Source organism: Schistocerca cancellata, chromosome 11, assembly GCF_023864275.1.
Source record: "Schistocerca cancellata isolate TAMUIC-IGC-003103 chromosome 11, iqSchCanc2.1, whole genome shotgun sequence".
In the NCBI taxonomy this organism is placed as follows: domain Eukaryota; kingdom Metazoa; phylum Arthropoda; class Insecta; order Orthoptera; family Acrididae; genus Schistocerca; species Schistocerca cancellata.
The window spans coordinates 166,796,933-166,820,378 of record NC_064636.1 but is presented as its reverse complement, the minus strand read 5'-3'; the positions used below and the strand labels follow the sequence as shown (position 1 = coordinate 166,820,378).

The 23,446-nt window shown below is 38.8% G+C and overlaps 1 protein-coding gene across 1 annotated transcript in view; it reads left to right on the top strand.

Moving 5' to 3' along the window:
• The window catches only part of LOC126108647 (zinc finger protein 596-like), a 112,150-nt gene that overhangs the window by 32,809 nt on the left and 55,895 nt on the right, over positions 1-23,446 (top strand). Inside the window, exons 5-6 of the mRNA XM_049913958.1 lie at positions 7,409-7,471; positions 11,283-11,345. Coding sequence (XP_049769915.1) covers positions 7,409-7,471; positions 11,283-11,345 — 126 coding nt within the window. The remainder of the gene's footprint in view (positions 1-7,408; positions 7,472-11,282; positions 11,346-23,446) is intronic.

Sequence of the window (23,446 nt, the reverse complement as noted above, 5' to 3'; positions counted from 1 at the left end):
AATATGACATTGGTAGTTTTGCTTCTATCAGCCACTTGCAAGACAGAGTATATGATGGTATGCAAATATCATTATCAGCACATAAGATAAATGGATGGTTTTTAAGTCATGCTACTGAGTAGGATGATAGCTTTTATGGAATCACATTTAATGGCTTTGCCAACTCACAACCAAATTACCACCTTTCAACACAACCTAGACATTGGGCTAGGCAACAGATTGGGCTACTCATCACAAACATCATTCACCAAGTAGTGTAATGTCAGTCATGTTTGTATGATTTATGCCCTGTGTTGTGACTGGTTGACAGAAGCATCATGTTGATATATGGGTTTGTGAAAATCAAGTACTATATTTGGTTATATTCATATTTTCACCAGCATACTATTCAGATGTGGAGGGCAGTTGAATTGCATTTGTGATCTCTCCATAGCAAGTCAGTTTTGCACAACTTGTGTTTAAATATCAGGAAATGAGTTCTCCTGTATTCCAAGTGAAATGAGTTTGAATGATTCTCTATAAATATGGGTAAACAAATTTTTGATAATTTGACATTTTGAAAATAAGCTTCTGAAAAATTAGAAGTGACAAATAATTCAGGCAGAAGTGAAGCAAATACTGAATCACAGAGTTTCGCCTTCAAACTTGGTGAGCAACTCGTAGCCACAGATCCAAGCTAATGAATCACATCCCTTCATAATTTAATAGTAAAAAATTTCTTTGCCAACAAGAGATGCAGATATTGTGAAACATATGATGGACTGAAGGAAGTTTGTCTGTTGAGTTCAAATAAAGATTCTGGACAGCTGCTTTCATGCTGCTGCAAAATGTTGGGTTGATGGTATAATACTAAAGGAGAGAATTTTAAAGTTGTCAATGTATTCATTTAAAAAACTTTAAAGTGTATGGTTGGAGAGCGATTTGATTTCTAATATATTAAATTTTAAGATTTAAAAAAATGTTTTCTTTCTCAGGTAATGTAAATAAATCTGATGTCAACAGACATATTGTAATTCATAGTTATCATCTGCAACAAAGATAATAAAACAATGAAAGAAAACAGAAATGAACAACACGAAGCGCTTAAAAATAACCCATCAGAAACTAAAATCAAATTTGAACAAAAAGACACAAAACTTGGCATATAATAATACAAACATTGTCAAAAATAGAGGTAAAATTGGCTGAAAATAAAACAGCTTTTTCCTGACCTCATATTGCATCTATACATAGGGTGACACAATAATCCTAACCTATACACAGTATGGCTAACTCTGCATACATATTGTATTAGTTACAGAATTGGCTGTTAGTAAGTGATGTTTCCCAGAGAAAATCATTTACAACCTCTAATATGAAGTCTTGATAGAGCAAAACAAGAAAAACTCTCTACTTGGATCATCCTTTTGGGTTGCTAAGGTTTTTGCTTGTGTGGAGAACAAAATTATTCTTGATAAACTAAAATGCTTTGGTATCAATATTCTCTCTTGTATGAAACAAAAGCAGATGGTCCATTGATAGACTTTTGCATGGAAATGAAACAACTCAAAAGTGAATGATCCACTCTGACATTTCAGAACCCATGTGGAAATTTTTCAGGAGAAATGAACCATGAAAATTTTAGCTGCTAGGACAAATTTTAAATATTTTTGAAATATGGTGAAAGTTAATATTTTTTGTCACATGTTGATCTACTATTAATGGCACTTTTTGACTAGTGTGTGGAACAGTGAATGAGCAGAAGTAATTGTGACAAGAGAGAATAGTGTTACAATCCAGGGCTACACACAAACATGGAAATTACAAGCACTTAAGTTTTACCAAATATGACATACACCGAAACTGTTTTATATGTATTATTGCAAAGATGACTAACAGAGAATGAAATTTGTGGCACATTTTGACTTTACATTACATGTCTTCCATCACTTCAATTAGGAATTCTTTGTTTTAAACTGGAATAGTACATACACATACATAATTTAAAATAATCCATATAGAACAGTTATAGTAATGAATTCTGAAATTTGCACATTTTACTCACAACGAAAGACTGACACATGACTTGTATTATTTGTGTACAAATGTGTCATAGCATTGGAGATTAGAAAACGCCATGTTTTACTATGAAGTAGTGAGTTATGGTCTGCACACAGTTCTCACTTGAACCTTTGATTAATCAGTGGTATATTCTGCAGTTGCTTACATAACAATAAGCTTTGTCTTCTCATTTGATTTGAATTTCCCTAATCCTAATAAAGACACCACCTTGAAACAGCCACAAAATGTAAACTACGTAATTTTATGACTGCTTGATTCTGCTTAACCACCTTGAATAAGCAAAAATTACCATTGTTCATCTCGTTTGCAATTCAGGAGCACAACTGCATAGATCTTCACAGGTAATGGTATGTTCTCTCTCATGAGTAGTTATAAGTTATAAGGGGGCTTTGCCAACTTTCATTTTGGTGCATATTTCTTTCTTCCTTTTAAACAATTCTTTCAGATTTTATGAAATGGGCCCAGCTTTTCACACTCCATCACTTCAGATGGAGTAGTGCTGAGTGCAAAACAATGAAATATGTTGTTAGCTGATTCCCCAGAAGTTAAACTCTGAAAATTGTACTACAAGCGATAATGGAATCTGCTGCAGGTCCAACAGCCGTAGTCATGTGTTCATGTGTTACTAGCTGTAAAATTTCCACCATTATAAAATGAAAATGTGCAGTCAGAAACAGAAACAAAAAACGCACAAGAAATGTGCCATCAAAGTGTTGAAAGCAATCATTTCTTTTTTTACTGCTGATTTTGTGGTCTATGCAGTGAACCTGAAATTACCTTCCAGTTACTTATTCAAGACTGCACCTATTACAAAGTCCCAAATGAGAAACAATGTTTACGTAATAAAATATCCCCTACAGACCCATGGAACAAAACTGCTTCTGTGTGCAAATGAGGAAAGTGAGACTCCTGGTACCTGGAAGAGTTACACCTCTCTGTGTCATGACATTCATTTCAGAATTCTATTCTATCTGTGTTTACAGTTTATAGCCTCTAAATAAAGAATACCCTATTTGAGGAAAATCCAAGCTTGGAATGGTGGTGATCATCAGTACCACCCCTGGTGTATGTGCAACATGTGTTTCCCACCCATTATAGAGGATGGTTAACAACAGAGATCAAAGTGTCTTTTCAGGAAGAGTGAGCTTTAGAGCTGTACATAATTCAGAGGACTAACTCTAATCAAAACAATGTGCACTTCAAGTAGAATTGCAGAATTGTGAGAAAGACAAAACTATGCACTACACCTAAAAAATTCAAAATTACAAGAACAAGACAAAGGAAGTTTGGGCATTGTTCAAAAGAAATTTTCTTAACTCTGTAAAACAAATGATGATGAACTCCCTGAGGAGTGTAGCAGTGAAACAGATGAAAGTAAATTCAAGTCATTGGAACAATTCATTGAATTTATAAGCCAAACATTAGCTGTAAACAAAGGGGCTAAGAAATGAATTGTTGAAAGGAGATGCAATACACTTATACAGGTATTGCCCATTCCTCCATTAGACTTTAGTTTCATCTTATAAACTATAGAAGGGATTACAAAATCTTCAGATCATCAAAAAGAAGTAACATTTGTGATTTATGATGTTATTTCAGCCAAAATACTGAAATATAGTGTCGACTTTATAGTACCCCACCTCCTTGGGTTATCTTTGCAGTTGGCCAGTGAGTTGAGGTGTATTTGCTGAAAGAGTGCAATATGCAGTGGTAAAACACATTTATAAAAGTGGATGTATGCAAGTGAGCTGTGACCATAGATCCGTATCCCTTTTCCCATGTTCTCATTTTTTCCCCCTTTCTTCAGAAGGTTAGTCTTCCATAAAGACTTCTCTACAGCGGACAGAATATGTGATGTCAGTATGTAATGTCTACTAGAACTAAAAGTTAAGACTTACCCTCTTGCTATTGTGATTTTGCCAGGGCCTTGGATACTATGTCTATTTGTTGTTAGTAATAATGATGAAAGTAGTCTGAAATGTGAGTCAAAATCACAGTACAGGAATTAAAAGTAATTTCCATATGAACTAAGCATACCTGTCTTCAGTTAATATGTTTGGGAGTCTGGTTCAAAGTCTGTTACAGCGTAGCAGTAGACATCAGGCAGGATTTTAAAAATGTTCCTTTTTAGCCACTCATTCTGTAATTTACCCAAATATTTGGCTCCAGTTATGTTAATTATGCTTAACTCTTGATGCTCATTTTGCCTGTATGCAGGATGATACAGTCCACAATAGAGATATTCACAATGAGTAAATATGGCAAGGTGCAGTTTTCCCTAAGCTATAGCCAACAATGTGACGAATTTTCTAACTTGTTTAAGTAATTTTTAATGCTTCTACTTGCTGAAGACTTAAAAAAACACAGTATGTTTACTTTTTTCTCTGATATCCTAAAGAGAGTCCGACAAAGTGTATAATGGTGGAACATGTGGAACATGATCAGATAGTAATACATGATGACAGTGCTGCAAACCAATTCTAAGCAATATAATGTGTAGTGGGTTGTGTGTTTGGAGGTGGAGAAGGGTAAATACTTTTTGAATACGATCCCATCCCAATTTCCTATATTGACCAGCTCATGTTCTCTTCTTCCTCCACAGCACTGCACTACAGCGAAGATGAAATGTTTGATAAACAGACAGTTTGCTATGGAGGGAATTTGTGAGTGTTGAGCGATGTAACACAAATCTGATAAGACTTGAATGTATTGATAGAAAACACTTCAGTGACATTTGCTAATAATACATGTTCTGAAAAAGGGTCAAGACTCATAATACTACACATTTCTGGAGGATAACAGAAGCAGCATGAAATTGGTTCACAGGTAACAGGTTAACCCTTAATCTAGCACAGACTGACAAGTCAGGTAGTCATAAAAGACTTTCTAGTGAATCCAACAATGTTTATCTTAGCAGCAATTGCCATTCTTTTGCCATCAAATAAAAGCTACTATTGGTCTTAGCAATAGTATATGTTGCTCCGCCTCTGTACCACTGTCAGGTGAAGAAGTCCCACAATCTCTGTTCTAGTGTACAAAATGTGTTGCATGGTGCTTCATGACCACAGGATTCATTGATTTTGCATTGTAAGTTGCCCATTTTAATATTCTAAACCAATAAAAGACCAAAGGTGTAATGGCTGGTGAGTGGGCAGGTCATTTCATATTTTACAAGCAATCAGTCGAATGGTCTCAAAGTGTTGTGACATGAAGATCTGTAGTCATCTGTGCTGCGTGGATAGAAGATTTGTCGTGGTGGTATTATGTGGATTGTTTTGTATCTAGTGGACTCTAAAATGGCAGCGACATATGTTACAAACTGTAGAAACTCCATCAATAAAACAAGCACAAATGATGCAGTCCCTCCAAAGCATATACCACATGTTGACAGACCACAGTTGTTTATCCTTTTCTCTCAGTCAGTGTGGATTTTCAACTGACCAGTTTACATGATGCAGAAATGGATTTGCCCTTGATTTATAAGCAGTGCTTCATTCAGAAACAAAATATTAGGATAACTATTGCTAGCGTTCACCCCCTGGTAGCTCAGTGGTCAACATGACAGAATGTCAATCCTAAGGGCCTGGGTTTAATTCCCAGTTGGGTCGGAGATTTTCTCTGCTCAGGGACTGGAAGCTGTGTTGTCCTAATCATCATTATTTCATCCCCATCGACACACAAGTCGCCGAAGTGGCTCAAATTGAAAGACTTGCACCCGACGAACGGTCCACCAGATGGGAGACCCTAGTCGCATGACACTTACTTACTTACTACTGCTAGCTATGACCATTTCAAACTGATTACTGTAGTAAGCCTCCTTTCTCAACAGTTTCTAAACCACCCCCCACACTTCTCGCCATTACCCAGTTGACAGTTTCTTAATTCCTTGTGATGTATCCTACAAAATGATAGCTTCTTGTAGTCAGTTGGTACCCAGATTGATTTAGCACCTTCCATCAGCCTTCTTGTGTAGCATCATGTATCATGTTTCAAATGCCTCTATTATTTACTGAAGTGTTTATCATTAACATTTGACATCTGTATGAGACTACGCTTCAGACAAACACCTTCAAAAAAGTTTTCCTAACTTAAATATATGTTTGATGTTAACTTCTTTGTGGAGATATGTTTTTTCTATTGCTTTTCTTCATGTAGCATCCTCTCTACTTTGGCCATCATCAGGTATTTTTTCTTGAAATAGCGAAAATCATCTGCTACTCCTAATCTGGTTCTCTCAGCATCACGTTATTAAATTTCGCTTCATTCCATCATCCCTGTTGTCCTTTTGTGGATATTTATTTACATCTTATAAGCCCTTTTGAAGACTCCATCATTTCTGTGCAATTATTCTTTCCAGCCTTTTTCTGTCTGACAGAATTACAGTTTTATCAGTAAACACTGGGTTTTATTTCTTCTTTTTGAACATTAATTCTGTTCTAACTTTTTCCTTGGTTTCTTTTACTACCTGTCCGGTGTTCAGACTGAAAAAAAAATGGGAGGATAGGGTACAACTCAGTCACATTCCCTTCTCAACTACTGCCTTGGGTTCATGTCCTTCAACTCTTATAACAGCAGTCCAATTTCTAGACTCAATGTAGATAAGTCCACCTTCAAAGTTTCCCAGTCTATAGTGTCAAAAGCTTACTCTAAATTTACAAATACTGTAGAAAGACGCTTGTCTTTCTTCAGTTATCTACTGAGATCAGTTGTAAGGTCATCATTTCTTCACATTTTTTCAGAACCCAAAATGAACTCTTAGTTGACTTCTACAAGTTACTCCACTCTTGTGTAAATAATTCATGTTAGTATTTTGCAGTCACAACTTATTAAACTTACAGTTCAGTAATATTCCCATCTGTCAGCACCTGCCTTCTTGGGAGTTGGAATTATTACATTCTTCCTGAATTGTTGGAGTATTTCACATGTCTTACATTTCTTACATGCTGGGTGGAATATTTTTACATACATAATATGCATATACAAATCAGGTAATGTAAAAGTAATATCTATTGTTATCAATGTGTGTAGACTAGCACAAGTGATATTAGGTTGTTAGTGTACTTTACAGATATCACCTTTCCTGGCCTGTTCATGTTGTTAGTGTGTGTCTTGCCATTTTTCTCACCTCTCAAAACTTACCTTCATGTAGGGCTTTACAAAATGTTGTATGTGAGTGAGTAAATGAATGAATAAATGAAAAAAACAAATTTTTTTACAGTGACAAAAGTCTTTAATCTCGAGTCATACTTAATACTTTATCTAAAAGTTTCCTCGCTTCATGAATTTAGTGTGTGCATATACCACATGAGCAATGATACTCAGTTTGTATGTTCTTTGTTTGTTACAGATTGAAGTATATGAAGAGTTCATCAGTACTGAATATGATCCTATCAGAGTTAAGAAAGAGGAGGTAAGTTACTTGTATACATTAAGGTCTAGTAAATATTTATTTTCTCTGGTCTAGTTTTAGGCTGATTGCACGTAGTGGATTCTGGAATTTGTGATAGGGAACTAGTAGTATTTATAGAGAAACACACATTCAACTGCATGTGGCATATTCTTGTATTATGTACATGACAGATCACAGATAAATGGGCAGTCTTATTACACTTAAGATCTTTAGGTGAAACTTAAATTTTTGCTTTCTGGAACAACTGAACCCAAGTTCTGACCATGTGTGTGCCCTCACTGTACCCTTAGCTTTGATGTTCTTTTGTGAAATAGTCCAAACTTTTTTGAGACAAAAGAAACTCTTAACTCACCTACAGAGCCAATCACAGGCAGATTCAATGAACAGTGGGGTGCAGGGCTGCGCCTACTCATCATCACCAAGTTTGTCAAAATTTGTGGGAGATATAGAGCTTGGCATAAAATTAAAAACAAAAAGAAATAAATTTCCACATAGGATCTTGACCCCATGACTTTCAGATTACCATTCCATACTCATTTCAAAGTGCCAACCAATGCCTGGAAACCAAACTAACATAAATGGCTCCTGCCTTGCCCAGCCTATGTCAAAAATATTATTTTTTCTAAGCTCTTGGCTATCTGCAACTCCTACTTCTATAACTTTCATTTCTGGCCAAGCCCTGCATACATCAAAAATTGATGATAAATAGACATGTCACATTGTTCGAAGGTGTCACACTACAAATCCAAAGGTCTGTGCTTCAATCCTCATTTAATCCTGTGTTTTCTTTTCAACTTATTTCTGCTTTAAGGTTGGGGAATGATTTGTATAGATGAGAAATGACAAGTGCAGTGTTGTTTGGAGACCACATTCAGCTCTTTGTCTTCTTATACCTTGGTGGGTATGTGAACCGTGTCATTTACCACAGTTCCTGTTTCTCCCTTGGTTTACTCCTGTTTGGAGTTTCCGTGCTTTCCTAGAGGGCGTTGTGAAGCCTCCCACTGGGAGGAGGCGCTGTGTGCTGTGCCCAGAGCAGAGGAGGCAGTTGAGACGAGTGTTCAGCCCTGGACAACCGTTCTGCAGTGGTATGCTCGGTCCCTCTATGCTAAGTCTGGATGGGCCTAAAAACCCGGGACGTGAGGAAACAAGAGTCCATATATCTGTGGACAACGTTGGATTCCATTCATGGGTTGGGGAAGCTATGAAGTCTGTCTGCAGCTGCCAATAACCTCCAGAAGGTGGTGTCGTCACTGAAAGTAAGATTTTTCATCTAATGCAACGGCCATTGTCTGGTAGGGCCAATCTCCCAGTGTTGTGGGAGCTATTAATAACTGTGGGGCAACGTTTCTCTGCTTTGAGTTTGTAATCGGAAATTACCTTGCGTGTGTGTTACTGGCGCCTTACATGATCGTGCATTTGTACACCATACTGGCTGAAGGCACGCAATGTAAAGAAACAAAAAAGAAAAATTTTTTGGCTATGGTCCTTCTGAAAACCGTTGTTTTCCCATGGATGGCATAGGTCACTGTTTGGATAAGCACATTGTAAAATGTTAAATATCCTTGTACTGTCTGGCAGAGAGATAAAGTCAATTAATTTTATGGATGTCTGAAATGCTAGATTAAGTTGATGTTTGCCAATATCTGTTGTGTTTAGTATGTAGGCATATTTAACTTTGGTCGTTATTGTGTGTATATAAGGTTAAGGAGTTTAGTCCTGGTGTCATTTAAGTGTTCTATTTAATTATATTTAAAGTAGTGCTAGAGTTTCTATTTGGTAATCTGCCTAGCCACGACTGATGTCAGTTGCTCGGTCTGTCTGAAATGTTGGGCCTGTTGGGTAGCGACCATTGTTGACTTGCTCTCCTCAGCTCCGAAGTCCCATGTTGATACTACAGTGGTAGTTCTGCTGGAATCTCATTTGCAGAAGTTATCAGCTCTTGTGAGCACCAGTAAAGCTTCCTTTGCCTCTGTAAATTTTGTTCGCTGGCCAGCAAGCTTTGGTTAATGATTAAAAATCACCGACTGGTATTCATCCAACCTAGTGGCTTGTGTTAGACGAGTTCCCTTTCCAGTTCGGGCAAATGTTTCCTCCTCCTGGTGGAGCCATCCTCTTTCCCGAGCCACACTGGGGTAAGAGTTGCCCAAGTGTCTATTGCAGCTCAATGTTCCAGGAGAATGAAATAAGAGGTTAATTATCTACTCCACCATTATGCCCAAGAAAGGCGAATTAGAATAGTTCTGGATAACCTAAGTCTTGTACACTATTAAGATAGTTCTAGGCCTGGAGAAATTGCTGTTTGGTAAAATTTAAGCTTCTGTGTCAGCAATCCAGCGTATTCCATGATCCAACATTGTTATAGAACTGAAAGATTTGGTTTTGATAAATTTGCTGAGACATGACTTAATTATTTGCTATTGATGTTAATTGCTTTAAACGAATCTTCTTTAATTTGTGGTTGTAATTCTTAATGAGTGATCGTCCTTAATGGTGTAACATTTAATGTATGTCTGATTGTCCCCTATATCACCTACTGACTTCATTCAGAGACTGAAAAGGTGATCCTTGCTCAAGTTTGTGGGACTGTATTAACCGTTGATCTTTATTGTTTAGGGTCTTAAAAATATTTGTTAAAAAGGACTAATTTTAGATTCCTATTGTTTATGCATTCTTAAGTTATATAGCAAATATTACAAGTGCAAATATTCTCTCATTGATATAAGTGCTTGTTCTGTGGTTTACACTGAAAGGTGTGACAATAAATGCAAAATCTAAAATGAAGCATTGGGGCAAATTAATCCTTTCCCTTATCATTACTGTTAAAGATAACTGTTTGTTTGTCACTTGTTATTGAAACTGGTTGGGAGAATAGTTTGACCTCGTAGAAAGAGTACAATCAGATGGTAGCAGAGAGTGATTGTTCCCCTTTGATCAGTGGGGGGACTTTAAGCTAACTGCTTCACTCTTTTGCATTTGCTGTTGATACCTCTATTTGCCAAGTGTTGCTGTTTGTGATAATTCCTGATTGTTACATTTCGGTGACTTCCATCATCGTGGGGCAACGTGATTGCCTGGGGCTCGGTCTGTTAAAAATGATCAATTTATTTATGAACTCTGGATTCGGAAGCAGCACATACAGGGTGGGGTGCCCGAATTAATTGCTAAATTGTGTGGGGGCATCGCATAACCTGCTTGCAAGTTCTGGGGAGGTCATAGAGCAACTTAGTGACACCATAAGTTTGATTAGTGGGGGAGTTGAGAACTTTCTCCAAAATGTTATGTTTCTCCAGGGGAGCAATGTGACTCCTAAACAGAGGGGGTGGCTGCAGGCCCAGCTATGCCACTGGTCCTCACGTATTCGTGATCTGGAGGCATTCTCCTTGAACAGGGAACAGGACATGCTCGAGCAACTTGATCGAAAGATCAATGAATTGCAGGGCAAGACGAGTATATTAGGATTGGAATGAATTTGTGATGCTTACTGTGGTCCTCTTGGAAGTCGTGCGTGGACAAGCCACCTTGTGCTGGAACTAATGTTATTTATTGCAAAACACATGGTTATGCTATGTCAATATGTGCTTGCAGCAATGTAATCTGTCTGTAACATACCATCCACAGTTAATTGAGATGCTTCTTCAAATCATAGTTTATACAATATTACACCATTAATTTCCCATGTAGACTATGGAGCAGTTACGAACGAACTAATAATGAGGCTAGCTTCCTTTTCTCTTTTGTGTTGAAAACCATTGTAGGTAATTCAGTATACTTAATTCATTGTATTTTTATTTTTCTATTACTATTGGTGTAGGATTCGGCATCTGAGAATGATTGCCTCGATGAATGTGACCCACTGAGCATGGCAGATTATCAGGTAAGCCATTCATCACTTTTAGCTATTTGAACTGAGTATATCATCTTTCTTTTATTATGACTTTATGCTACCAGATAGTTCTCTACATAGTGAATATTACATTAAAGAGGAGAAATATGAAACAGTTGATGATGACTGAGTGACATCATTTGACACTGTGGAAACCTCAAATGTACTTGTGATTTGTGTGCTGGTAGAGCTCACAGAAAATATAAGTTTTTATGGGCAGTGAATTTCCCATTTGTGAATTACTGTGTAAGTAAATAACTTTGTTAATCTTCATGTAATATAAATTCAAATTATTGTTTAACCTTGCATCTAAAGTGAACATATCAAAGCAGTAAATAATTTTGACTGAGAATGAAGTGTGATAGAACTGTTGCTGTTTACAATGTATATAAATGATATAGTAGAAAGTGTTGGGAGTGTTAGTGTGTTTGCAGATGATGCAGTTGTCTATGCCAGAAGGTAGTAACGATTTGCAATACAGTCAACAGAGGATTGATGAATGATGCAGGTTATGGTAATCAACCCTGAACATGTAAAAATGTAACATATTGTACATAAGTAGGAAATGAAATCCACCACTGTAAAATTACACTATTGTTGACGAACTGCTGGAAACAGTGAAACTTCGTGGCAAATTAAAACTGTGTTCTGGACCTATGCCTATCGCAGGCAACTGCTCTACTGTCTGAGCTCCCCAAGCATGACTCACGCCCCGACCCCACATCTTTACTTCTGCCAGTATCTCATCTCCTACCTTCCAAACTTCACAGAAGCTCTCCTGCGAACCATGCAGATCTAGCACTCCTGCAAGAAAGGAAGTTGTGGAGACATGGCTTAGCCACAGCCTGGGGAATGTTTCCAGAATGAGATTTTCACTCTGCAGTGGATTGTGTGCTGATATAAAACTTCCTAGCAGATTAAAATTGTGTGCTGGACTGAGACTTGAACTCGGGACCTTTGCCTTTTCTGGGCAAGTGCTCTACTGTCTGAGCTACCCAAGCACAATTCACACCCCTTCCTCACAGCTTTACTTCTGGCAGTATCTTGTCTCCTACCTTACAAACTTCACACGGGGCATGAGTCGTGCTTGGGTAGCTCAGATGGTAGAGCACTTGCCCATGAAAGGCAAAGATCCCGACTTCGAGTCTCGGTCCGGCACACAGTTTTAATCTGCCAGGAAGTTTCATATCAGCGCACACTCTGCTGCAGAGTGAAAATCTCATTCTGCAGGAGACAACATCTACCATAAATTCCCTAGAAGTAACTATCCAGAGTGATCGTAAGTGGAATGAGCACATAAAACAAATAGTGGGGAAAACAGATGCCAGACTGAGATTGATAGGAAAAAATCTTAATGTAACTTATCCATGAAAGAAGGTAGGAGCAATAGAAGAGGTAGAGAACATCCAATGAAAAGTATCACATTTCATCACAGGATCATTTGGTTGGCACTACAGTGTTACAGAGATTCTCAACAAAGTTGAGTGGCACACACTACAAGAAAGCTGTTGTTCATAACAGAGAGGTTTGCTATTGATATTTTGTGAGAGTATTTTTGGGAAGAGTGTGATAACATTTCACTTCCTCCCACATACATCTCACAGAATGACAACATTGAGAAAATTTGAGGTATTAGAGTCAGTTCAGAGGCTTACTGATGGTCATTCTTCCCACACGCCATTCGTGATTGGAGCAGGGAAGGGGGATAAGTGATAGGTGCAAGAAGTACTTTGCACCACACACTGCATTTATTTATGAAAAACCAGTTTTGACGAAGTCACCATCTTGAAGTCACTGACATAATAACAGAAACAGGTAGTAAATAAATTGTGTGTGTTAGCTTAGAAAGCTGGTGTTCTGTGTACAGCTACTATTGTAGGAATAGTATAATCTTGATAGGTTCATACACAGAAATAGCCAAGTATCACTTAAGTTGTTCAGCAAATGTGGATTGATTTAGACTAATTTGCAAATCAGTGGAATGCACCCAAACTCCTCTAAACAAGGCTGTTAACTTATGACATATATCTTACTTGAGCTGTGCTGTGTAAAATGACTGAAAATGACTATTGTACAGACAAATGTAACCTCAATGACTGACTTCTTAAAAAAAGGCCTATTGGAATAGCTAAGTTTTATAGTGTTAGGTGGATTATTGTGCATATTACATTATTTTTTCATGAAGCAGTACAATTTAGAAATATTGTTAACTAGGCGACCAGTATGTGATAAGTTTTCTGAGCCTAGTTTATGTTTATAGAACATTTCCTGTACACTCATTTTCGATTATGTAAACAAAACTTTGTAGCTTTGGAGTACAGTCTGGCACCAGATGATTACACTAGTGTATGTGGATTTTTGCTTGTACTACCATGCTCAAAAGTATTGGAATAATCTGAATTGGATTTCGCATAATTTGTGTGCAACCCACATAGTGCAACTCTACTAAAAGTTCTCCGCTCTCTTTCTGTTTTACAGTCATTTGACTATACAAAATTGGTACTACAAGAGACCACAAGATGTAACTGCTCTGTATGGTTATCTATTCATATGCAAATTAATGTTGCAGTAATGCAGTTATCAGAAAATACGTGACTAGAGATGATACAGCCATTTCACTTCTAAAATAAAATATATTACAATAAATGATATTTTAAAAGGAAAGTTTCAACATGAAATCATGTTACGAACATTTTTACACTCTACTGGAATCAAGGACTGCATCCAGCAACTATTGTTTCTGTTAACTAACAGAGAAAAGTATTAAGAAAGGTTTCAGTCACTGGTTTAAACTTGAAGTGACGCAGCATAGAGTTGTGTGTTGGATGGGGATTCAAACCAAGCATCTAATCAGATTGTTAACCAAGCACAATTAAATGTTAGGTATAAAAAATTGAGAGATGACAAACTAAAATGCTGAGATGAAAAACTTTGAACAAGGTACCTATCGTGATAATTTTCTAGCCATCAGTAGACTTTAAAAATCTATTTATTTCATTATGATGCACACATGTTTCAACTGGAAATAATGTGAGAAAAATTTCTGTGCTGGGTGGGAGTTGAAACTTGCACATCGTTGGTGACCACTCATTAAGAGATATTGATTATAGAGTTCTTTGTAACCAGTATGTACTATTGGCCTGTTTGAACATGAAATTATATGACAAAATCTGTATGTCTGTCTGGGAGTTGAAACTGTTACCAGTCCTTAAAGTTGAAAACGCATGGTGAGATATTAATAAAAATCTAAACCATTCGTGACTTGTAGTTTCGTGTGCACATGCTTCAACTTAAAATGACATGATGGAAAGTTTTGTGCCAGATTAGGATTTGAACTGACAAACACACTCTTTGTCGAGACATCTGGGAGTTCGGAATCTTGGGGAAACAATGAAACAGTGTAACTGCATCATCTCACCCAACAGATCCCAGTCCAGCATCAACATCTAATATTACCATATAATAAGAAATAAGTGTCTTGTTACTTCAGATGATGATTGGCTCATTAATAGAAAGAAATTTCACATGTAAGAAACCAAACTGGCAACAGCTGTTACCTGGTGTGGGTTGTGCCTCTGTCAAGTCCCAATCTATGCTGACTGTCCTGAAGTAGGTAGCGAAGGGACATCATGTTTAATGTGGATTTGCAACCACTGTGCAACTCTATGTTCAGCTTGCATTACCAGATGTGTAGAGGGTCTGTATCTGCTTGCTAAAAATGGTTGTCTGATGTATGAATTGAGCCCAGACCTTAAGCACATGTAGCTACAGTCATTCCAACAGACCACCAACATTTACAGAGCATTGTTTATGATGGCATCATAATGAAGGATGATCCATCCTGGAGGTTCTTTACAACCTCTCAGATACATTCATTTCGTTGATTGTCCACATTGATATTGACTAGCTGTCTTGGCTTCACTGTGCCTATTTTTACTTTATTTTTTAATCACATAAGTAAAATTACATAACAGCCAGTTGCATGCACTGGCAAAACACTAGCATGCTCAAATTTCTGCTGGATATGTTGAACCTATGCTGATATATTTACACTGGTGTCCTAACTCAAAGCAATTGCTACTTCCCCATACTGTGTCTAATTCGTGTCATAATCATGCAGACTGTCAATAGATGCCAGTACAATCATGTTCTGCATGGAAGATGGCATTCCAATCAACAGACAACCATGTCAGCAATGACATCAAGTCACCTGTGAAGCTGGGTGGTGTCTGCAAGGTAGTCCCACATACACAATTACTGTGTACACAGTCATAGATGGTGCAGTATGACACAGAGAAGACCTCCACAGACACTGTGCTGTGGAGGGCCATAGGAAGAATGGAAGCAGGAGAGTCGCAAACTGATGTGACCCAATGGCTCAATGGGAATTGTTCTGTTGTTTCTTGGATGAGGTGACAGGCTATAGAGACCAAAACAATGTCCTGGAGACGAGGACAGGGCCAAGTACGTGTGACATCTGAAAGAGTGAACTGTTATTTGGCTGTAAGGGCATGATGGTACCACTTTAATCTGCTTTGCAACTGACATCTGACCTTGCAGTATCCCATGGACATGTTGTTTCAAGGCAAATGATTTACAGAAGCCTTCAGCAGAGTGGCCTTCATTGTTGGAGACCTGCTGTCGGTTTACCTCTGATATGTATTCATAGAAGGGAACCTCTAGAGTGGAAGTGTCAACATGCCACCTGGATGGTTGAACGATGGGCTACTGTTCTTCTCACAAATGAGTCCCGATTTGCTCTGGAGAGTGATTTTCAATAGACTTGCATCTGGAGGGAATGTGGAATACGATTTTGGGACTGAAACATTGTGTAAAGAGGCCAATATCAGGGAAGATTCCTAATGTGTAGGCAGGGATTATGTGGATCACTCAGATACTTCTTCATGAAATTGTACAGGTGAATCAGCAGGATTTAACTGCTATCAAGTACAGTGGTGAGGAAATCTTGGGATCTAATGCATGGTTGTTGGGCAGCACTGTGGGCCAAGACCTCATATTGATGGACAATATTGCTCGATGTTATAGAGCACAGGTGGCTGATGTTTTTCTGGAAATGGAACATACTGCAGACATGCCATGGCCTGTTCACTCTCCCAATTTGAATCCTATTAGAGCATGTCTGGGATGAATTAGGGAGATGGGTTGCATCACATCAGCATCCACCAACCACTCACCAAGACTTACAAGCAGCTATGCTGGAAGAATGAGCATTATTGCCTCAAAATAAGAGTGATGACATCATTCACAGTGCACTCCACCATTGTCAGGCCTGTACTGCTGCCAGAAGTGGTCACACTCTTTACTGAGCACATTAACCAGTTGTCGGAATGTGTGTATTGCAAGTCTGTTAAGTTGGAAAAAAATTAAGAACATGTTTGTCTACCATTATGCATGTTGCAGTTGATTATGTTCTGTATTCTTTACATTATTTCTACTTTACAATTACCTGTTTATATTGTTTTATAGCAAAATAAATGCAACCTTGCAAAATTTCTGTTTGTTGCTTTAATTTTTTACTCAGGTGTGTTTATGGTCTCATAATAAATATGCCACATGTAAACACACAGCCAGATATTGAGCATTCTCACATCTTTACATTTTTAAACCACTTTTCATCTTGTATAATTAAATACACTCGTGGAAATGGAAAAAAGAACACATTGACACCGGTGTGTCAGACCCACCATACTTGCTCCGGACACTGCGAGAGGGCTGTACAAGCAATGATCACACGCACGGCACAGCGGACACACCAGGAACCGCGGTGTTGGCCGTCGAATGGCGCTAGCTGTGCAGCATTTGTGCACTGCCGCCGTCAGTGTCAGCCAGTTTGCCGTGGCATACGGAGCTCCATCGCAGTCTTTAACACTGGTAGCATGCCGCGACAGCGTGGACGTGAACCGTATGTGAAGTTGACGGACTTTGAGCGAGGGCGTATAGTGGGCATGCGGGAGGCCGGGTGGACGTACCGCCGAATTGCTCAACACGTGGGGCGTGAGGTCTCCACAGTACATCGATGTTGTCGCCAGTGGTCGGCGGAAGGTGCACGTGCCCGTCGACCTGGGACCGGACCGCAGCGACGCACGGATGCACGCCAAGACCGTAGGATCCTACGCAGTGCCGTAGGGGACCGCACCGCCACTTCCCAGCAAATTAGGGACACTGTTGCTCCTGGGGTATCGGCGAGGACCATTCGCAACCGTCTCCATGAAGCTGGGCTACGGTCCCGCACACCGTTAGGCCGTCTTCCGCTCACGCCCCAACATCGTGCAGCCCGCCTCCAGTGGTGTCGCGACAGGCGTGAATGGAGGGACGAATGGAGACATGTCATCTTCAGCGATGAGAGTCGCTTCTGCCTTGGTGCCAATGATGGTCGTATGCGTGTTTGGCGCCGTGCAGGTGAGCGCCACAATCAGGACTGCATACGACCGAGGCACACAGGGCCAACACCCGGCATCACGGTGTGGGGAGCGATCTCCTACACTGGCCGTACACCACTGGTGATCGTCGAGGGGACACTGAATAGTGCACGGTACATCCAAACCGTCATCGAACCCATCGTTGTACCATTCCTAGACCGGCAAGGGAACTTGCTGTTCCAACAGGACAATGCACGTCCGCATGTATCCCGTGCCACCCAACGTGCTCTAGAAAGTGTAAGTCAACTACCCTGGCCAGCAAGATCTCCGGATCTGTCCCCCATTGAGCATGTTTGGGACTGGATGAAGCGTCGTCTCACGCGGTCTGCACGTCCAGCACGAACGCTGGTCCAACTGAGGCGCCAGGTGGAAATGGCATGGCAAGCCGTTCCACAGGACTACATCCAGCATCTCTACGATCGTCTCCATGGGAGAATAGCAGCCTGCATTGCTGCGAAAGGTGGATATACACTGTACTAGTGCCGACATTGTGCATGCTCTGTTGCCTATGTCTAAGGCCTGTGGTTCTGTCAGTGTGATCATGTGATGTATCTGACCCCAGGAATGTGTCAATAAAGTTTCCCCTTCCTGGGACAATGAATTCACGGTGTTCTTATTTTAATTTCTAGGAGTGTAGATATGGGTGTAGTGACCTTTTCTCGTGCAGCATATTATGTGACGATTATTGAAATATGTAGTCCTCAAGGACAAATTCACCAAAAAGTTGGATAAGTGCGAGTATGACTGCCCTCCAAGGGTTCTGTACAAAATTAAATTGTGTTTATAGATGGTGGTGGTGATGAGAATGACAATGATAATGGTGATTTTTGTTTGGCTTAAGGCCCTGGTGCAAGTCTTATGTTAGACACCACTTTGATGATATGCATATCCTTAACCTACCCCAGGTATCCAGCTAGGGAAAGAGGATTTACAGTTTAACATAGAATCCAAAGTGTGTGCTGTTTCTGGTTACTCCTCACAGCTTTGAAATGTGAAGGGTGGATTAAAAGGAAGACTGAAAACTAAGTGATCTGATAAAAAATTGTTCCCACAACCTCCCAGTTTCCAGGCACATACTTTACCACTAGACCACCAGGACCGACATGTATATGCGTGTAAATGATTTCATGAGTGAATTTGTATCAAAATATGTTATGCGTATGGCCATAGGTTTTGATTGCATTAACTTAGAAGCTTGAATTAATTACACTGCAAAGGGACAACAGACATCAGTATTTCACATAAACTTTAATTCAGTATTTCTACCCATTGGTTGGCCCTAAAAAGAAAAGGAAAAGAAAAAAAATGTGAGCCTTCAAAATGTGATGTTATGCAGATAGTGGCACAAATATCATTTTTTGTGTCGAGAACTGCATCCCAGAGCATGTGTCCATCACATTTTGCATATGTTTGAACAAGTGAGACACCTTGTTCCTGCAACATACGAAAATTGACTAAGGAAACTGTGTATAGTGTTGATTATTAATTTGTCTGTGTTTTTGTTGTTGTTATATTCAAAAACCAATGAGAAACACTATGAAATATGGTCTGTGCTAATACATATAAGTGGCAATTTGTCAGGATACTCTTATGACAAAAATCTAGCTTAAAAAAAAGGAATACTGTTTGCAACATGAGACTACCCAAAACATCACACATTAGCAAGTTATTATGCACTTGTGAACTTCCTAGTGGAGTCTCTTGTCCTACCAAACAAGAATTTTGGGATTACCACAAAAATATGTAAACCTTGCAGTGAGAGTAGGCCCACAAATCCAGTTAACAAATTATTCAATGCCACACACAACCAACTGAATTCTCTATTCACAAAAAACTTGTGCTGGTATAAGGAGAAAAATATGTTTTAACAAGGATGCAATGTCACAGTTTCTTAAATTTTTCGCATTTGTATCTAGTGGGTACTACATTGATACTGGGATGAGACCTAAGTTGGTAAAGTGAAGATGTCCTTAATGGTTTTCAGTCAGGAAGCTTATATCTCAGTAACAGAAGATGTAAAAAGGCAGACAAAATGCTTGGGCCTTTCATGCTATTAGGACCTATAGCTAATGTAGTATTCCCTGTATGAAGTGCCATGTTACCATTTAGGCAACCACTCAGTATGGCTGTGTGTTCTCACTGTGATATTTTGATTAACAGAAATAATTAGTAGTGTTAAATATAGGTTATAGATTCCGTGTTGAATGACCTTCTGGGAATCAAATAATAAACTGGACACCCCAATGTTACACTTTAAGAGAGAATCCTTCAGATTATTTGTTGAAAATGACAACAGAATTGCAAGTGAATTTAACAGGACAATAGTGAACCACATCACGATATAAGTTGATGGTCATGTAGTTGCCAAATGTATTCTACAATGTTGCAAATTCTCCACTAGTGACAGGAGGGATATGTTTGCTCAGCTGACATGCTGCACTGATTAACACTTGGACGCCCACCTTTAGATGATGTGCCAATGCTGGCTGCTACTACCTTCACTGGCAGCCAAAATACAATTTGGATGTAAGGCATAATTATGAGTAATATCTAGCCTCACAGACTGTAATTGAAACATCACAAATAAAGAAAAGGGGAATTACTATATGGCTGTGCTCTTCAGTAGATGTCGTAAATACTTTTTCTGTCAAACGAAGAAGCTGACATACCAGATGCAGTTCATTTCATTTCAGTTCCCATCAGTAATCATTATGAGGGGATGACACTTTTTATTCGTTTGGTCATTATGGACTTATCAGCAAAAAAGTGCTGTTGTTGGAACAAAAAAAATTGAATATTATTCTATTTATTTAAAAAACTCTAACTAAAAAGTGGGGTATCAGTAGCATCATTCTATCTTCCTCAATAGTTTCAAAAATGTTACCAAAAATTTTTGCTTGCTAACATATTTGTGCTCTTTTTAACATGTAAGTCACCTCTCACTCCCACAAGTTCCGCTACCTGCAACTCACTCACACCCACTAGCCTATCACAGTAAGTCACTTAAGCACACATCCAGTCCCATTTACTCATTCTCTGTCACTCTTTCAGCCCATCTCACTATACTTCCCTCTTTGTGTCTGTCACTGTCTCTTGTCTTACAGCCACAGTTTCCTTTGTTCTTTCCTACTACTACACCCCTCCCCCCTCTCTCCCTCCCTCCCTCTCTCTCCCCCCTCCCCGCCACACTCACCCCTCCCCCCCCCCCCCCCACTTGAGCCATTGACTGTCTCTCATTATCACTGGGTCTCACCCACTTCCACTTTCTCCTTGTCTGGTACTGTCTCTGGTCATTCCTTGGCACTGTTCTGTTACTGTCAACTGTGTTCCACTGCCATTGTGTTGGTATCTTTTTCTCACACTGCTGTTCTTTCCTTCACCCTTTCTGTAACACAATTTTTGTCTACTATGTTCTAGTATTTGTTACTTTTCTGTTTCCCAGTGACACTGTCTCTTCGCACAGCATAAAAAGTGTGAATATGTTAGCAAGCCAGAATTTTTCAGAAAATTTTTAGAAGTGGTAGGGAAGGTAGGATAAGGCAACTTTTCAGTGTCTTTTACATAAACAGGAAAATATTAGCATTTTTTGTGCTCCAATAGGAGCGTTTTTTCATTAGTTACATTTTTCCCCTGCTGCATCAGGGCATGTAATCATACGAAAAACCCATGTATTGTACAGTAAAATTTAGATGGTTTACCTACATGAAACTGAAACAATGTAAAACTAAATTTGCACTTCAGACCATATTTTATGTCCAAAAAATTTTTGCATGTGTTTCAGCACTACAACATGGGGTTCTCAGATGGTACTGGAAACACTTTACAGCATATTTCTCCATGCTGTATCACTTTATAAACTAAATGTGCGCCCAACAGGGGATTTTACATGTACAAGTAGGATAGCTTTGAACCTCTACATCTTGAAAACAGACAAAAGTGTCAAGAAAAGTTAAAAGGGCGTTAGACATTGGGCTCTTAAGAGTATATCATAAAAATTTGCTGGGTTTTGGTATGGTGACAACAGAAAAATGTTAAAAAAAAACATTTGTGGGGTTTTCTGTAGAACTGCCCATGATCTAATGGTACCTCCACAAGTCTCATGAAGCCCACTGTAGACCCATCAAATTCAAAAAGAACAAACCAGTTTGCTCCATTTGCTTAAGCTGGAGGAAGTATGTAATATTTGTGTGTGTGTGTGTGTGTGTGTGTGTGTGTGTGTGTGTGTGTGTGTGTGTGTGTGTGTGGCAAATCTGATTCAAGCTTCTGCTAATGTGAAGGGAGAAGCAACTGCCATCAGCACATGTAAAAAGGAACATAAAATGCAGACAGTATTGTCTGTAATACATGAAATTTGTCTTCACTAAGCAAACCTGCCATTCATTCTGCAATCATCTAAATAATGAAAAGTATCATATATTTGTAGGGATTACAACATAATCACTGATGTCACTTTGACAGTGAAAGTACATATGATGAATGATTGTGTCAAAATGTGGTGCACTTCAGATGGAGGGAAGCTAAAATACTAGTAAGGTCAGACAACCTGAGTGTGGAGTGAAGTTTCTACAGAATACTTCACAGGTGGCAATGTTTGCTTTTTGTATTAATTCCTGATTTTTTGTACTAGCAAAGCCTCTGGAGTATCAGATACTTCATATGAGAATTAACATAGTGTAAGTGCTAAAAACAGACTACTACATGAAATAGTTCTCAACACTATGAATGTGATGCAGTTTGACCCTAATTTTAATTTCATTTAATTTTAATTAAATCTTCTGAAGACATGCAGAATGAGTTCAAACACCTCTGAAAGTACTATTATGTGCCCCGTGAAAGCTCAGAGGCAATGTTATATTGGTTAATAGTCAGAACTAATTGCAGAGATGCATCAAACTCGTCATTTTTGTACAGGAGCAACTTGGTTACTACAGGTATTTTGTTAATTCCAAGCCAGTTCAAGAACATTCTTACATGTAAGCAACTTATCATATGGTGTCCCCTTCTCTCTTGTTTCCCTCATGTATTCTCATCTCTGTTAATTGTCGTTACTAATTGTGATATGCATAGTATACAAATGTTGCAAGTTACTGCTACTGATAGTGATACATCCTGTAGAGAAATCTTACAGTTTTGGCATCCTGGCACTTCCCTCTGCTTGGTGCCACAAATGCTGGCTTGTGTTGTTTAGGCCTAATACAGGCCCTGTTAATTCCATACATAATTTGCATAAAAAACCTAATCACGTGGTGCACAAGTGAAATGATGGTTATGCACATGTTCTATGCATTACAATTTGATAATCAGTTCACTGCCACCCATCTTTGAAAGTTCTGAATTTTACTGTAAGTTAGCATGTCCTGTGTGAAAGTTCCCAAGAGTATAATACACTTTTGTAGAGACTCATTCCCATCTACACCTCACTTTTGGTGCACTGCCTTGCTTGACGAGTTAGTGGCTTTTTGCAAAAGCTCTAAACAAACTGATCAAAATAAAGACACTGGCTGCTCCTCAATGTTTTATCTTATCAGACAAATGCCTAATGTATTCTTATTATTGGAATGGATTATTCTAAAACTTTGGACGGAAACTTTCACCTTTGACGATATTTATGACACAGTTATATTTCCATTTAAAAACCTGAGAAGAAGAAAG